Source organism: Haliotis asinina, chromosome 5, assembly GCF_037392515.1.
Source record: "Haliotis asinina isolate JCU_RB_2024 chromosome 5, JCU_Hal_asi_v2, whole genome shotgun sequence".
NCBI lineage: Eukaryota > Metazoa > Mollusca > Gastropoda > Lepetellida > Haliotidae > Haliotis > Haliotis asinina.
Window position 1 is genome coordinate 44,509,672 of NC_090284.1, and position 18,494 is coordinate 44,528,165.

Consider the following 18,494-nt stretch of genomic DNA (forward strand, 5'->3'; position numbering starts at 1 on the left):
AATCTGATGTTGAAATGACAGTAAGTTTGAAGATCATGAAAAGTTATCTTTTTGTAAACTTAAATTCTGAAGGGCAAACCTAAACAGCTTTATGATGCCCTGAGGTACACAGAAAATACATTTTATCCCTGCAATATGTAATAGCTCAAATCAGCTAGTTTCAGAATGGGCATGGTTGAAGAAACATTAATTCATTTTCTGTTGACAACTCTTGCTCACTTATGTTTGTATGATATCAAGATATGTGATGTTTTATCCCATATTGTAAAATAATTTTATTCTAATGATGGATAAATGAGGTGTATATTTCATAGAAATACCATAAAGCCATTTTGGCACAAAGATATCATAAATTCGTAATCTAACATGGACACATGTATCACAGCCTTTACACTAAGTTATTATTTATAAATAATCCCTTGTAAATGTAAGCAGAGACCAGCACATGATTTACAGATTTCTGTATACAGTATGTTACTGATGTTATGCTCATATAGTGAAAGCCACGATTCAGCAAAAATACAGCTACGTATTGCTTACATGGATAGGCTTGTCAGGAAGCAGTACAACCAAATATAATTTAACTAATCGCATCGCTGGAAACCTTCATGAATATTCAGTCACCTGAACCAGCTGTTTTGTCTCTATTGTGTCGACCTTATTCTACTCCATATGGTTCTGTACTGTTTGTATTGGCCTTTACGCAAGCCGTATGACAGTGGAAGATAACATCCAGTTCTGGAATTTATTCAGTAGTTTTCCAACATTTTCTGTTGTCATGGTTATTTCTGAATTTCGATAGTTTAAACTCTGGGAAATACCCAGGCAAGAATATGAAAACTATTTATAGAAAGTGTTTGGGTGACACCATGGTTGGTAATCATTCAGAGACATAAGTTCATGAATTAGATATGCTTTGTTGCCATGTTCAATGAATAGAAGTGCAGTTTAGCTGATTTTCATCATGAAATTACTCTCAGTTTGTAATTACGACACAAGGGCTGGGCTTCACTGTTTATGCGATGAAATGTAATTAATTAATAGGAGGAGATAATTGATGAGAGATGTTTCACGTAAATAGCTAATTATTTGTGAAAGATAATGGCGGAGTAGATTATGCGATGGATTATTTTGATATCGCCTATAATTGAAACAAAAGCCATCTGGTTGCTAATGGAGTGGTCATGTGACCGCCATGCAGGACCGACATTGATCGTGGGTTTTAATAGATCATTGCCGACTGCAAGTCTGCAGTAATCAGGAGGTGGATTTTTTCATTAATAAACAATCATTGTAGGCAGTGGTTGTGTTTGTTGTAAGATACAAGTTGAGCTGGGAAGGATCTTGTCAGTGGATTCGTGTGGGATGCTTATAGCTCGCCTGGATGTAGATGTATGTGTGTGTGTGACATTCAGCCTGTGCAATGTTGATCATATCTAGATACTGCAATTTGGTCGTGGTGTTTCCGTGTTTTTGTCATGACGTCAGGTCATTGGGAAAGTCGTCGGATCGGGTCAGTGTGATTGGCCATCAGAGAAGCGGTAGGCCCAGCATTCAACTACGAAAAGTGGGAAGCTAGTAGGCTGACTCGTCACGTTGATAACAAGCCAGGCAGCCAGACTTCTCACTGATACTTGCTTATATGCGAGAATATGAAACAGGCGAGGAGTAACTCGTGACTGTGTACTGACGAAGCGATCAGCAGCAGACGGACAGTGGCTTCTCTCTCTTCACTGCCAGTAGCCAATGTTGAATGGGACTGAAAATCTTGTAATGACTTGTGCTCTGTGACTGACACTGACTTAACCAGAGAAAAAGACACACTACATCTGTCCCTCGTTCTCTTACAAATTGGATTTATATGGAAACAACAGCGGAGAACACAACCCTGGCTGGAGCCCTTGAACTAGCAATACTGAGGTTACCATTTGCTTGTTTGCCTTTGTCTGTTGCCAGTCAATAGTCCCCACTTTGTTGATTCCCTCGTTATAGCGTGCAACGTGTTAACTCAATAAGAATAGCATGTTAGCCCCTTCAGCTGAATGTACACACAGCTGTGGGCAAGAGGGAGAAGTTGCTCATGAGTTTGCATCACCTAGGCGATGTTATCTCTTTTTCATTGTGCGGTATAGTAAGGTTCAGGTCCAATTTGAAATAATAGCAAGTTGACAAGATGTTGCAGCCAGCTCTGTCTACAGTTGTCCAACTTTAATTTGGTTAATGACAAGTATGACCAGAATATGTTTAATTCATTATGATAGAAGAAATGACGGGTGATGGGCCTTGTTTTCATGGGTGATTGTTTCAGGGACCAGCAACGCCTAAGTAGATGTAGGTCAAATCCAATGACTTGATCACAACATGTTTAGGATTTTTGCAGTCTGAGCTAAAAATAATTCATGAGATAAGGTTAAGATGTGCTGTTTCATGCTTACTGCTACATATTTAACGAGATAATTAGTCTGTGATAGATTACATCCTTGTACAGGATTAAGACTGGGAATTTAAATATAGACATTGTCTCAGGTCAGTGTTTAAGATGTTCAGCGGATATATCATAATTATTGTTAGTTAACTGTTGGATAGGCTCCATAGATTAAGCTTTGAAGAATGTTATGAGTTATAAGTTTGGTACAGGATTTGAGAATGTGTTTGTAGTTTATAATATGACAGGTTTGTCCAAATTGTTTGTTCACATGGCCACATTGAGTATTGTTGTTTGTTTGTGTTTGACATGAAATGTACCAACATCACCCGTCAAATGTCACTCAACAGCGCAAGACTTGACTAAACAATACACAGTTCTTGCTTCAAAGAATAACATTCATGATATGTACTTGTCAGCAGTATGTCAAGTGAAGATGCACATGTTTACTCAATGAATCTTCATTTTCTGATATTTGAAGTTACGAAAATAATCATTGTTGAAAATATAAATGAATTTGCCTGATGAGGGAATTGCCTGATTCAAATAGTTTTGATATTTTACTTTTGAAACAAAATTCCCTATTTAAAACTTTTTTATGCTGACGTCAGTCAGTAAATATACAAATATACTTTTTATCTGGTTGTGAATGTTTTATAAAGTATGTAGCATGTATACTGTAATTTGAATGTTGATTTCATTGAAATGTTCTTTTTGGAATGCTAGTACTCGTGTTTTTGTGATGTGTGGTTCAAAATGTATCCATCGGAGTGCCGAGTGCCTGTGGGCTGTAACGAATAAACAAGTCCTTTTCCACACTGGAGTTTAAAATGTGACCCCGTGAAATGTCCGAGTTTAAGCAAACGTCCTTGCTTGCAGAGGAATAAACCCAAAATTCCTGTACCGCAAGACATCATGTTTGTTTACTGCCTCTTTTGCAGCTCAGGGGAGGCAATTTCAGACATGCACTAAAAACGGCACTTCGAAAGTTGTCGAGAGAGGAATATGAAGAGAAATGTTACTGGGATAAGAAAAGATACTTGCAGTCACTTCCAGTAGCTAAATTATCATGTTACGATCACTCCTTCAATGGTAATCATCTTATGGATACGTTCGGTTATGTGTTGTAGGATTTGTGAACTTATTGGATATTGTGGATTCGTGCGAATCTTAGAGGTGGTAACAGCATCTGTATGTTTACCTTGTCTGTTTCAGTGGAGACCCAAATGGAGGTTGGGGTGCACCAAACCAGCCTGGCTTGTCGGTGGTGACAACGGTGTGGGGGGTGACACAGACCACCCAGAGTGGTCCCTTCACCCACAGCACCCCCACCCCAGGGTTCACGAACACCACCATGACAGCCACAGGATACAGCCAGCCCCAGCAAGGGTTCCCTGGAAATGGGATGCAGAAGGCTCCACAGTATAATCAAGTCATGCCACAGTACAGGCGAGAACCACGACCGAGGTAAATGAATTTTTAAAAAGACAAAAAAAAATTTAGTTAAGTTGGAATTTTAGAATATTTAACTTTGAAATTTTTTATGATCAAAATAAAGTTTATGATTCATATTCATGTGGCAATGCTTTGAAAATATATGTATCTTATAATAACATGAGGTGAGACAAATGTGAAAGAATGGTGAAGTCTGTTAATTTTATGTCTTACTGGTGAAGTCTGTTAATTTTATGTCTTACTGGTGAAGTCTGTTAGTTTTATGTCTTACTGGTGAAGTCTGTTAGTTTTATGTCTTACTGGTGAAGTCTGTTTTATGTCTTACTGGTGAAGTCTGTTAGTTTTATGTCTTACTGAAACTTTCTCAGGCAAGTGGTTAAAGCATTTGCTCATCATGTCAAAGACTCAGGCTCGATTCCTCACATGGGTACACTGTGTGAAGCTCATTTCAGATGTCACCTGCTGTGATTTTGTTGAAGTATTGCTGTAAGTGGCATAAAACTAAACTCACTCGCTGAAACTTTCTCAGATTAGAATATTAATGTAATAACATCATGGAGATTTAATGTAGACCTTTTCCTTGCCACAGTGGGTACCCGCCAACCCCTAACACGCCGGGAGCAAATCCAGGACCTCCTGTGTCGGGTGCCTCGGAGTACACAGCACCCCCAGCAGCACTGTCTGCAGCAGCGTTCGTTGCAGCAGCTGCCACAGCTACTGCCACAGCAACAGCGACCGCCAGTATGGTGCTACAAGAGCAACAGAACCAGCAGCAACAAATGAATATGAATATGCAGATGAGCATGAACAATCCCCAGTATGGACCTCAGATGCCAGTAAGTTCTCTTTTGTTTTTTACCACACTGAGTTTATATACTCAAAAACAAAAGTAAATATGCAAATTTATCAATACTCAAAAGACTCCAGTCTTTCTGAAAATTTACAATAAGCTTGTGTTTATGTGAGCTGAGAATGAACCCAATAGGCCTCCTAAGAAAGAGATTTATTTCTGTACTAGGTGGTTTGGTAGTGTAGTGGTTAAAGCGTTCGCTTATCACGATGCAGACCTATGGTTTATTTTCAATGTGGGTACTTGTTATGGGTGTATGAAGCCAATTTCTGGTGTGATATTGTGTGCTATATCAATGATATTGTTAGAGTATTGCTGAAGTGGCTTAAACTTCACTCATGCTTACACCTCTCTTGGTTTAGTATTGTAAGTAAGATAGGGAACTGTCTTCAGCCTGCAGAGTAACATGCCCAGTGTAAATGTGGACTTGCTAAAGCAATTGAAGTTCTTAGGTATATTTTTATCGTGTTTTGTTCAGTATTTATTGAATTCAAACATACAGATCTATGTTTGTTTTTTGGGGGTTTTTTAATTTGTGGGGGTTTTTTTATTTTGTGTGTGTGTGTGTGTGTTGTTTTAATGTGTTTTTGTTTGTTTGTTGTTGTTGTTGTTTTTTTTGGGTGGGGGGGTGGGGTTTGGGTGTTGTGTTGTGTTGTGTAACTACACAATTAAGTTGACCATAAGTTTTGCTAGATATCCTTGAAATATACAAGCTGTAATATTACAGATTTGTAGAAAATAGTTACTTTATGATTTTGCTTTATAGCTTGTGATAGGCTGTTGTTGTTTTACAGCAATGGATTCAATTAGGTATCAAGTCCCATTCAGTTTCAATAAAATGTTACAAAGTGAAAGCTTTATGTCATTTTACAATGTATGGTGGTCTTAACCCTTGACCTTCTGAAATTTAGCTATTACTGAGAGAAATATTTAAGAATTGCTACTTTGCTAGACATGTTTCATATTCAAGTTTAAACTAGAAAAGCAAAGCTCATAGACTTTTTAAATTGACTTCTGTCTATTTTTAAAAGTCTTGTCAAACAAGCAAAAAATGACAAAAAAATCACCTTTGATCGTATGTCAGATGATATCCCCTGGCTTTGATCACATTGGAATGATGTAAAACTTTCAGCAATTGAGAAGAAATTAAACCAAATGTCTCATGAAGCATAATTTTATGAAAAGACATGTGATTCTGATGATAAACGTTTGATGACGTGCTTCAGTTATTGCCTTGGTTGTGTTGTCTGATGTTGTCATTGGTTGACCTGTTCATAGAAACCTTCAAGGATATGTGGTTTACCTGAATGTATCTTACAATACTTGAGAAATAAATCGCTTGGTCTTGTCCTCAGTTCGAGATCTACAGGTTTAATGAAGTTGATGTCTTACTTGAACTGCTTGATTAAATACAAAGACCCAAATAGTTATTATTGCAGGTATGATTACAGTCAGTGGTAAATTATGACAACTGAATTTGATGGGAGTTAAATGTCATGACGTAGCCATTACATTTTACTGGAGTATCACGTATAAGTTTCTGTTGAAGATTATGTCAACTTTGATCTTCTAAATTTATCCTAAAACATCTTATCTACTAATCTCCTTCAGTGGAAAGTTTGTGAATATATTAGTCCCCCATTTTCCAAGATTTGAGATGATTAGTAAACCATAAACATGATATTTTTTCGAAGTAGAACTGTACACCTGCTCATTTTGTGGACTTCAGTTGTTTTCTAAAAGCTTAAATAAAAAAGTAAAACGTCCTATTCAAATGAAATTGCTGATATGTTTATCTATAACCTTAACCACTAGGCTATCCCACAACCCCTAAATGAGATGCGAAATAGCTTACTTTGATATTGTTTATTATTAGAAAACAATGTTTACCTTAATCACAGAATATTATCAGTTAAGTCCCCATTTATCGTGTTAATGATAATTTAGTTATTATAAATATGGCCACTGAAAAATGCTTGAAAACATTATATAAGAACCAATACCGAATTGTCACCATTTTTATCATAAAGAAGGTGATCATTCATAAGTGTGTTTGAAAGTTGTGTCAGCAACTTCAGGATCTCTCTCAAACAAATAAAAAGAGTTATAGTAAGTTAAAGTCCGTAATTTTCTTTTTTCAGATGCAGCATGGTCAGGCGTTCAATAACCAAGGCTACCCGGGGATGGGTCAACAGCGCCCTCCTGGTCCTATGCCCGGAATGGGCCAGGGTGGAGGGCCAGGACCAGGACCCATGCCCACTAAACCCACCATGCCCAGTATGAGTATGTACCCCCGACGGGCAGGCCCATACCCCAACCCCTCGCAATACATGCCTCAGAAGCGTGGCCCCATGCACTACCCCAACGGAGCCCAAGTGGACGTAAGTATAGCTTTGCTCTTCATTTAAAGTTGAGAAACCATAATTAGAGCATTCAGTAACTCACAAAAAAAGATACTTTTTTTAATCTGAGATGAATATTGTATCTTGTCGAAGAAGATGAATGCAGCAATAACATATGCCAAATAATTATTCTGTGTGTATTAGTAACCATGTTCCTATTTTTTGCAGTTCGGGCCATCATACAATAACCACCAACAGTACCCCACAAAACCGCAGTATCCCCCTACCCAGCAGCCCCTCCCATCTCCAACGTACCCTCCGCATCAAGGCATGAGGCCAAGCGGCCCCAGCCCATACCCCAATGGTCAGAATCCCTACGTCGGACAGACGCAATACCCGCCGAACAGACCACCTCCTGGGCAGGGCCCAGGGTTCCCAGGCCAGTTCCCTGGGCAGGTGAGCAGCCCTGTACGAAACTTTTACTTATTCCTCTATATCTGTCTATAGTCAGTGGTTAACGCTCTACAAGCATGTATTTATTCATATATATCTATAAATAGTCATTGGTAAATGCTGTACAAACTTGTATTTATTCCTCTGTATCTGTAAATATGGATATATAGATACATCTATGTTCATTGGTGAACCAAACACAAGCTTTCACTTATGCCTGAATGTCTGTAAATATCATTTGGTTAATCTCATATAAAACTTTTGCTTATACTTCTATCTCTATAAATATTCCTTGGTTAATCGTCTCAACTGTTTGCTTATTCCTCTGTATCTATAGGTGATAGAAACATGAATACTATCCAGTTGCTCTTACCTGTATTCATTTAAGCAGTTTTTCAGAAAGTAGTGGCTCAATGCCAAGATATGTGAAAGTAGTTGTGCAGAAACTCTTAGCTCTATCTGCCAATGTGATTCAATGATTCATCCATTGATTTCTTTTTAGTTTCAAAAGGCAGTTTTGCAGAATGTGTATGTGAATTTGAACTAGTCTTTGTAAGATTTCTGAAATTAGTTAATGCACTAATATCTGCTGATACAAAATGGATATGTTAATTTCCAACAGTTGACACAATGGTGTTTCTTTTAGCAGCCCAGCTATCAGCACTCACCGATACCTGGGAACCCCACGCCGCCAATGACGCCGGGTGCTGTACCCCCTTACTCTAACCCTGATGTCAAACCCAACTTCCCAGAATTTAAACCACAGCTCCCCATAAAGAAAGGTGGGTGGTGTACCTGTTTTCACCTTCCTCATGAACCCATGAAGTCAATACTAGAACTGGTCTTCAGCAACCCATGCTTGTCGTAAGAGGGGATTAGCATGACTGTCTCTGACAAGTATACTGGTAGTATTAGTTCTATTTTAATTTGCTACTACAAGTTATCTCCAGTATCCACCAGGAGACCATTGCTTCTTGTACCTGTTTTGCCAGCATGTGAAACTTGTTTTAAAATACCACAGATATAGCTACATAGTAACTCGTAGTGGCAAACATTCGAGCAGACATTGATACTACGAGTGTTCTCAAGGTGGCAGTCAACATTTTAACAAGATAGGGTCGTTAGGCTTGTTAACTTGGTTGATACATGTCATTGTATCCCAGTTTCAAAGATTGATGACCTGTGAAGGTCCCGGGGTAGAATAGGCCTTCAGCAAGCCATACTTGCCATAAAAGGTGACTATACCATTTATCGGGTGGTCAGGCTCGCTGACTTGGTTGACACATGTCATCGGTTCCCAACTGTGCAGATCGATGCTCATGATGTTGATCACTGGATTGTCTGGTCCAGACTTGATTATTTACAGACAGCTGCCATATGGTTGGGATATTTCAAAGTACAGTGTTAAACAACCAACCAACAAACTTTCTTACGGAGCATGTCTCAATAGAAGTGTTGTTTAATTAAGCTTAAATCCAACACACTGGTAATAATGCACCCCAGTTCTGATAATTTGATGCTTTAAGAAGCATCTTTTTGTGCACCAAGTCCTCTGTGTTCAGTGAAAATTCAAAACTTGTGTCAAATAACTATAATATGAGAAAAAAAAGAACGTTATCATCAAAATTACAGGAAATATTTATGACAACAGAGAAAGTTCTCTATCATACATAAGGAAAGCATCTAATTGTCATGATAAGGATGCATTTGTTATTGAGGAAATATTTTATTGAGAAAAAAAGGCTTCAAATTTAGAATTTATGAAGAGTTAATTGATCTCTTATATTAGTGCTATAGCACATTAAGTATAAATGCATCTGCATCTGCATCAAGCATCTCCTTGCCGACTACTTGGATTGGCTATGTATCAAGTTGCGAGAGAGTGTGCAACACGCCCATACGATAACACACCTCAACATTGAGGCAAAAGGTGACAGGTCAGCTTGTTTCCTGTGAGGAAATTTGCCCAGATCAACTGTGCGCTCGTGTTGAAGTTTATCTTGGTTTTTCAACTGCATGTTGTCTGTCCCCGGTTACATGATTGCATGGAAGGGGGTGAAATTTCAGGATGCTCTCTTTATTTAACTGTCACAATTTCATCAGCCGCAACTTGGTGCAATCACATTTGTCATAAATGATGTAGACATGGTAATAGGTTTGTTAGAGTTGAATGTTGAATAAATGTATATATTGTGTTATATATTGTTACATGTTGCCAAAATGGGGTAATCTTTGTTTGAAATGGCAACATTTGAGCATTAATGGTTTATACAAAAATAAAATAAAAAAACCCAACAATTTACAGGAATGGGAGTTTCGTTTTGGAATAATGTTATTTCCTCTAAAACAATGTGATCTAATGGTTGCAAGAGGCACATTGTGAACGCTTTCAGAGATTTTTTAAAGCATTACATTTAACAAAATGGGATGAAGTAATTGTGTGGTACTTTGTCAGATGAATGCTTACCACAGATTTGTAATTTTGCAGAGAATGATGAATTGCGGTTAACATTTCCTGTGCGAGATGGGGTGGTGTTGCCGCCATTCCGTCTGGAACACAACCTGGCTGTCAGTAACCATGTCTTCCATTTGCGGGAGTCTGTTTATCAGACTCTGATGTGGAGGTATGTACCAGTGCTGGAATTAGGATCAGAGAAACATGACATTTTGAAAATATTTGTACGCGATTTTTTATTTATATTGTTTTTAAATATATATTGAACCCATATACTGTAAATGAACATTTTCAAAAACTGATTAATCCAGATATGTTACTGTTGCTTGGGAGTTTTGAATATGTTTGTTTTAGGATTTGTATGAGGGACAAAATTTAAATGGACTCTGTAGGATGTAATTTTCCAATTTTCAAAATGTATATTTTTAGTGTTATTTATTTACATCTGTCAATGTTATTGGTGTTGATTTTAATCATTAATATTTTTTTTTTTTTTTTTAAATTTAACATCACTTCCAAGATTTTGTAATGTGTTCCATGCAGGCCTGATTTAGACTGACCATATTGGTTTTCAGTGTTATTGCCTGTCAGATTTTGAACTTATTTCTTAAATTTCTTTCACAGATTCACTCTGGTGTGTAGTTTTGTATTAAAGGGTAATTTGAAAGTATTGCAATTAAAATAAGACAAGATATGATGCCATTACTTTTTCTTTTGATTCTGTAATCCAGTTGGGGAGGGAGGGGTTTTAGCCTGGTGGTTAAAGTGTTCACTCGTCACAAGTTCCAGGTGTGATTCCCTATGTGGGTACAATGTTTGTAGCCTATTTCTGGTATCCCCCACTGTCATATTGCTTGAATATTGCTGAAAGCGAAGTAATGCCCAACTGACTCTCACTGTAATCCATCGCTCAGTTTAGGTGAATTGTTGAGCAATGTGTTTGTGTTACCACTCAGGTCTGACCTGGAGCTGCAGTTGAAGTGTTTCCACCATGAAGACAGACAGATGAACACCAATTGGCCAGCCTCTGTCACGGTCAGCGTCAATGCCACACCCCTCACGATAGAACGAGGGGAAAACAAGTCATCTCATAAACCATTGTACCTGAAGGAAGTGTGTCAACCTGGTAGAAACACCATCCAAATCACTGTCACCGCATGTTGTTGTGTGAGTACCACATTTGTTAGGTCACCCAGTACACAAAACATCCTGTTGATTAGATGAAATGGGGTGAAGGATGTACTGATTCTCATTGAATGACTAGAATAGAAAACCAAATAAACACTAGCACTGTTTATGCTAACAGTCCGCATCAATTAAAGCCACATTCATGAATTAAAAAGAATGGCAACCGTAGCATTGATTTTCTCTTCATCTTTGTACTGCTTTTTGCAGAAGTTAAATTGCCAATATAGGCATTGATTATGTACATGTGTTTCAACGTACACAGGTGCTTCACACTAGGTTGATGACACTAGTAAGTAGGGCATGAAAACTGTCAGCCATATAAATTGATTTCTGAAATTTTACCCACATCTATTTCAGTCTCATCTGTTTGTTTTGCAACTGGTTCATCGGCCAAGCATCAGATCCGTGTTGCAGGGTTTATTGAGAAAGCGCTTACTGCCAGCTGAACACTGCATCACTAAAAGTATGTTCTAACAACATTTGCAGCCATCTTGAATTTTTTTTTTGCATAAGTCAGTTATCAACTAAAGTAGATGAAAACATTGCCAGATTCATGCATATGTTAGAATATTTAACCCATTTCTTTATTGTCTCAAATGCTAGAATAAATTATCTCCATAAATTCTATATATTACCTTTTAAAAATATGCAGATTTTTAACTTACCTTGAAATAGAGCTTTATTGTTTGAAGTTAGGTACGAAGGAAGGTCTAAGTTAGCTAATTGTACTGATGTGTGAATCTTTGTGTGTTTTTTTCCAGTCAAAAGGAACTTCTCTCACGTGCCCACCAACAGCAATGGCATGAATGATGATGGAGTGGAACAAACGGCAATCAAAGTGTCCCTCAAATGTCCCATTACATATCGTCGCATCACATTACCTGCACGAGGACACGACTGCAAACACATACAGTGCTTCGACCTCGAGTCCTACTTGCAACTCAATTGTGAACGTGGCACGTGGCGATGTCCTGTCTGCAAGTAAGTGATGCCACAACTGTATACTTATCTGCAGTGAATAGTTTATAGCAGCAATTGATATCTCCTACCTCCATCCATGAACTGCACTAACTGAACTCTGAAATTTATGCTTCCCCATGAAAATATGACTATTTCAGAACATGTAATCATTACAGCTTAGTCTTTAACAGATAATGTTCATTTTGCCTTGTCCAGATTCATAGAGTTTATTTCTATCCCTTAATCTGAGATATCGTGGAAACATTTTGTTATGTTCCCCAAGTAGAAACATACAAGGCGAAGGGGTGTTTTTGGGTGAGATCTTTATACTGCTCTTTGGGAACATAACACAATTCTGATGGAACATACTCCAGATTCAGGGAGAAGCAAATAGCATGACTCAGGATAAGTATAAAATAAACTTTAAAATATGTTCTCTACACTTAGAACCTTTCTTGAGGCATCTTTTTCTATATAGATGAAAAAAACGTCGGAACATGTGAGCCTATTTAGCTGAGAGAAATGTTTATTTGGACGCAAGACTTACTAATTGCTGAATTCCACCATTGTGACCCCCTGAAGCTCACCTTGTGTACTTGTTTGCAGCAAAACAGCATTGCTTGAGGGTCTGGAGATTGACCAGTACATCTGGGGCATCCTCACCAACCTCAGCAACACAGAGTTTGAGGAAGTCACTATCGACCAGACAGCCAGTTGGAAACCTGTGCCCATCAAAACAATCAAGGAAGAGGACACAGGTAGCAATCATCTGTTATTCATGTTCTTGGTTGAGAGTGAGTGAATGAGTTTAGTTTTATCCTGCTTTTAGCAATACTCCAGAAATGGACATCACACATTATGCCCATGTGGGAAATCAAACCCAGGTCTTTGCCGCAGTGAGCTAATGCTGTTACCTCTGGGCCACCCCACTTCCCCACTTAGTTTAGTAGAAAGAGTTGGTGGTACAGATATACACTACTGCCAGCCCTATGATGATGATGTAGATTACAGAGGGCAGGTTATAATATGCAAGGCTGTTGGTCCAGGCTCTCACAATTCCATGCTGCTGCTGCTGCTATATAAAGACACTATGTAGTAGAGGTATTGCTTAAAACAGTCTTAAACAAAACACTCTCACAATAAAGAGGGAGGCTAAAGTACACTGTGGTTCACATGGAATAGCATCAAAGCAGTGACTTCAGTTGATGTGGTTGGAAAATTGGAGAGTGTGGCGTGTGACCTTAATCATAAATGCTTAATGTTGCTGATCCTGAATAGAACTGTCGCTTTGAATGTAAATAGGTCTCCTGGTGATGGGGTATTGTTTTTGAGATTGTAATTATATCAATGTAACATTTGTTTTTGTTTAGGTCAACCGGAACCGTGTGCGAATTCGCGTTGGGTGAAGGCCATGTCCCCGGCCAGTATGCAGCTACCCACAATGAACAACTGGGATCACTGCCCACAACCCTCACCCTTCGTCATGCCTCCCGGATCACAAGGTCTGTACCATATCCTATAATCAATGTATATAGAGCGGTGAGATAGCCTACTGGTTAAAGCATTCATTCGTCACGCCAAAGGCCTGGATTTGGAATCCTTCAATCGTATGGAGTTTCAGGTCCATTTCGAGTGTTCCCCATGATATTGATGGAATATTGCTAAAAGACATACTTGGATTCCTGTAACATTCTGCCATATTCTACTGTTACCTGTGAAATCATCACAGTCTCAGAGTGGACAGTTGAATTAAGAAGGCGCATACAATCATGCAAATTATTGCAATTTCAGCAATACTATAAATACAGAATAATATGATTCCTGTATTTTTTCTGCTGCCTTTGAAACTATCATTAGCTATCAAGTCAGTGATTGATTTGTAAAATCATTTCTGAAATAGAATATGAAACCATTTTCATTACAGAAAAAGCTTCATATTTCTGGCTTGTGTCAGTAAAATCTGTCTGTATCTTTATAGTTGTTGCGTTATTGGGCAATTCTTTATGAAGTTGGTTATTTAAGTGGAATCTATGCCTTGAAAAATCGTTCCATAATTCTTGTTTGTTTTGCCAGGCGATCAGTTAAGTCAGCCCTTGCGGCATCCCGACCCTCAAGTTCCCAACGGCAATCATATGCCGCCTGGACCAAACCAAGGAGTCATGAATCACCAGAATGGGAATGGTAGCCACCCCCTCAGTCACACGCCAAACTCTAACCAGCACAACCCAGGGGGACCCGGGGACCACAGCTTGTCCGATCTCACCTTCGATCCTCCACCTAGTTTTGGGGAAACAGAAAGTGGACAACCAGGTTTAGATGTAAGCTGCAGAAATTGTTTACTCTTTTACACTGTATTATTGTTGGTATTCAAATGAAATCAGAGTTGTCTTAAAGAGACATTAATGACTTTTTCAAGGAACATTTTTGAGATACGATGCAGAGAATTTGTGATGATGTGTTGTGGACTCATATTTAAGTTGTGGACTCATATTTAATAGAAAGGAAAACAAATGCTGAGTACAAAGGTGTCCTAAGTGACGCCTGTCCAACACCCCACGTGAGCACAATGTGTGAAGCCCTTTTCCTGGTGTCTCCTGCCCTGATATTACTAGAATATTGCTAGAAGCAGAATAAAGTCAGACTCATTCGATATTTTGAAATGCTAGATATGTCTCACTGATGCAGTTCTTTTTCTTTGTTACAGCTTTTGCCAGAAAATCTCGGTGATCCTATTGAACTGTTATCATACCTCGGTCCACCTGATGGGACAGAGTCCTCAAATCAAAACACTAACTGTGGGGGTGGGACAACGGGGGCACAAAATAGTGACGATATTTTGGCATTGTTTGAGGCGTGAACCGATGTCCAAATGTGAAGAACCTGTGATCCCATGTGTGTGAGATAAGACTCCTGTTCAGACCAGCAACCGTCAATATGATGACGACGTTGGTGAAGCAACTTCAGTCATTTGTCATCTTCATCTTCATCTGTGACAGAGCCAACAGAGGAATACTGTGCTATACTGACAAAAACATTACAGGGCAGAAACCATGGGGGATGCGTGCTCAAAAACTGAAAGTGCAAAAAGGGCGAGAAGAATCAGGGAGGCTGGCAGTCCTGAAAGAAGCCACAGCAAGTGCAGCAGATTTTTGTTTTCTATTTTGTGCAAAAAAAAATACAAACCTGCTGTGAACAAGATAGTGACTTGATTCTCCATACTGTGTCTGTTGTCTCATCTGTGTCATATTGCAAGTTGTGTCAGCAATCATGTGACCTTTTGACCTTGACCTTGCCAATGAAGGACATGGCAGGCATGTTGCTAAAATGATAGCCTCAAAAGACTATAAACAGCAAAATATATATATTTGTGTTTATTTTTACCAGTGAATGCCATGCCGACTTTTGGCGGGAGCATTTGTTGCAGACATCAACATGTTATTTTAAGACATGATTTTCAATATTTGTGAGACAGTGACTCGATGTGTATTTAATATGGACCTGCAGTGGTCGCGGGACTATGCGACTTGCGAGACAGGAATATGTGTTGGTGACAATTCAGGAAATCTTCACCTAAAGATCATATCAAACGGACATTTAGTTAGTAGAGGCAGCAACACTCACCCAGCATTTGTTTCAAATCGTTACACACATGAAGTACAGTGTCTTTAATTTTTACATTTTTTTTGTTTTGTTGTTTCATCGTGATAACCAGCGTCATACACTATCTGAAAATAAGACTGAGACATTTTGAGAAAGGAAACTTGCAATATTAAATAAACCTAGATCGTAGACAGGTCACAGTCCAATGCTTCTCTTTACAAACCCATAATATGTGCAAAGAGAAATATTTATATTCAGTATGCAATGAATTTTAAAGGCAATACCTGAAGGAAGAACTGAACGAGGGATTTTTTGTGGAGCTTAGCAATTATCGGTTTGGTGCAACCTGTCATATTTAAAAAGATATTCATTTTAGCTGTGCAACTTGTAAATTCTATTCCCTAAAGAAGTCATGAAAATATTTATTTTATGTTAAATTTTGATTGCTGTTTTTATCTCCACAGAGTTTAATTGTTTGGGCAGTTGGTGAAGTGTAGGGCTTCTGTTTCAAGTGCGATATCTTCATTTTAATGGTATTAATTGTCATAATTTGTAGTATATCTGAAAAACCACAATGACAACAAACCATGACTGTTACCATGGCAGTACGTTGACATTTTAGCCACCAGGGAATTAAACTCTAACATAACCTTGGATACAGTTTCAGACAGTTGTTAGGAGGAAAGATTGTTTTATAAATTATTTAACATCAAGTCTGACATTTTTGTATTCATCGTCATTGTCCTTGTAGGTCTTAAACCTGTGCGTGTTTTTTTTTTTTTTTTTTTTTTTGCTTTTAATTATTTTATGGATCATTTGTTGTTTTAAAGGTGCTTGATTTCAATTAAATTCATGGTTCCTTTCTAATCGGTGTTGATGAAAATTCAAAGAAAATATCTATATTTTTAGTTCCCCCTCTCCCTCAGAGCGCCTTCCAATATATACATATATATATAAAAGATATAACCAATTGTTACCATTGCCAACCTGAAACAAGTTAGTACTGTATATTATTTAAGCTCATTTTAAACATTGTACATAAAACGAGTGTTGTCCATTTCATAGGCTTGTTCAAGTTGACTTGAAAATAACTTTATGTTACCATGGTTATTAGTGTAGGGAAGTGTAAATATTTTAAATTTTAAAAATTTATAATCATCCGATGGCTCTGTAAATGTGAAACTTCCCTCTCCCAAACCCACTGCGGTCAGATATATTTATATTCAATACGACTGAAATCTACACCCACTAGTTAAGTCAATTTCTCAATTATATCTTAAACCTTTCATTGCCAAATGCTGAATGTGAATTCTTTTTCTTGTTTGGAATTAAGCAGTATAATCTGAAATAGGTTAGTATAAAGTGTAAAGGATTAAATGAGCTGATGTTTTAAGTGTAAATTAAAGAATCTTGGAAATTTTATTTTTATGTTAACATAAGTGAAGGGAATTCATCTTGATTCACAATGAGCATTTGACATTCAAAGAGATAGGATTTGTTAGACAACACCTAGTTTGTGTGGGTTTGGGAGTCTGTAGTAACTCTACTTCAGCTGGTGGTATTAGGGCATAGAAGAACTTCAGGCTTCCTGATCATGTGCTAGACAATAGGCTTATATTGTGGACATTTAAATACAGTGGGCATAGGGGTTGATGTAGACTGTTCAACTGGGATGGGATGTAGATATGAAATATGGATTTTAAGTAGATGGTATCTGGCATACAGATTATGTTTTATTTAGTATGGTTTGAAAATAAATGTTGTTTATCCAAGTAATGACAAAAGAAGCATGTTTCATGTGCAGGACTTTTTCGGGGTTTTTTATTTATGTATATTTTTTTTTCCAATGAAACATTTTATGTATGAGTGAAAGGCAGAAGGTTTTATGCAAACAATAATTTTATAAATAGAAATTGTGAATTTATTAACAATCTCCACAATACAAGCCTGTGTATTTGTAGACAAATGTTAATAGTGTACATCCGGACTGCCACTTCTCGCCTATGAAGTTGGTTGGTACTAACAACCTGTGTATTTATTGTCTTCTTTGTACAGTGTATTTTATCAACCGTCTCGCCCTCCCTTCCCGTGTACAGAACCCCTTGCCCGACCCCTCCTCCTCCAATGAGTTGCAGTATTGTGATGTACAAAACTCACCTGCCTATGTCAAAAAATACAACCAATAATTTATTTTTTCCTCTCAGCTCATCCAAATGAATTAAATTCTTGCTGGATCTCAAAACTATTGACCCTGGTGTCCATGTCACTGTCATGACAACTGTCGTTGTGGCAAGGTTGCCAAAGATACCAAGGTTGGATTAGATCAGCCATTTTGTTTCTTATATATATATATATATATATATATACATATATATATATATATATATATTTTTTTTTTTTTCAAATTCTTGCTAAGAGCTGCAGACCACTCACCAGGAGATCTTAGCAAGAATGGGGTCTAGATGACATGGAGTTTGATGAATTGAAATTATATATATATTTCCAAGATAAATATATATTTACATATGTTTAAGGTAAAATCAAATTATACTTGATCTAGATCTTTTATATTTATTAAAGTATGAATTGTACATATTATTTCTCACAGATAATATTCTAAAAGAGTACAGAAATTGCTCATGGAAACCAATGGTAAACTTTCCAGCTATTGAGCAGCATTTGAAACGTCCTTTTTGAATTTTTTACAAGCTGTGACCATCTAGACCCTCTTGTTCATTGTACTATGCCCGAAACTTTCATCACGTG

The 18,494-nt window shown here is 37.7% G+C and overlaps 1 protein-coding gene across 7 annotated transcripts in view; it reads left to right on the forward strand.

Annotated features, from left to right (window-relative positions):
• The window catches only part of LOC137284581 (zinc finger MIZ domain-containing protein 1-like), a 154,919-nt gene extending 138,308 nt beyond the window's left edge, over nt 1-16,611 (forward strand). For 2 of the 7 annotated variants that reach the window (XM_067816446.1, XM_067816450.1), the window contains 13 exons: nt 3,641-3,892; nt 4,470-4,716; nt 6,872-7,111; nt 7,301-7,540; nt 8,172-8,307; nt 10,014-10,149; nt 10,937-11,147; nt 11,526-11,631; nt 11,930-12,149; nt 12,735-12,886; nt 13,499-13,630; nt 14,202-14,446; nt 14,833-16,611. In XM_067816446.1, coding sequence (XP_067672547.1) covers nt 3,641-3,892; nt 4,470-4,716; nt 6,872-7,111; nt 7,301-7,540; nt 8,172-8,307; nt 10,014-10,149; nt 10,937-11,147; nt 11,526-11,631; nt 11,930-12,149; nt 12,735-12,886; nt 13,499-13,630; nt 14,202-14,446; nt 14,833-14,985 — 2,470 coding nt within the window. In that variant the 3' untranslated portion in view covers nt 14,986-16,611. The remainder of the gene's footprint in view (nt 1-3,640; nt 3,893-4,469; nt 4,717-6,871; nt 7,112-7,300; nt 7,541-8,171; nt 8,308-10,013; nt 10,150-10,936; nt 11,148-11,525; nt 11,632-11,929; nt 12,150-12,734; nt 12,887-13,498; nt 13,631-14,201; nt 14,447-14,832) is intronic. The other 5 variants (XM_067816447.1, XM_067816451.1, XM_067816448.1 and 2 more) reach the window with 3 other exon arrangements.
• The last annotated feature ends 1,883 nt before the right edge of the window (nt 16,612-18,494 follow it).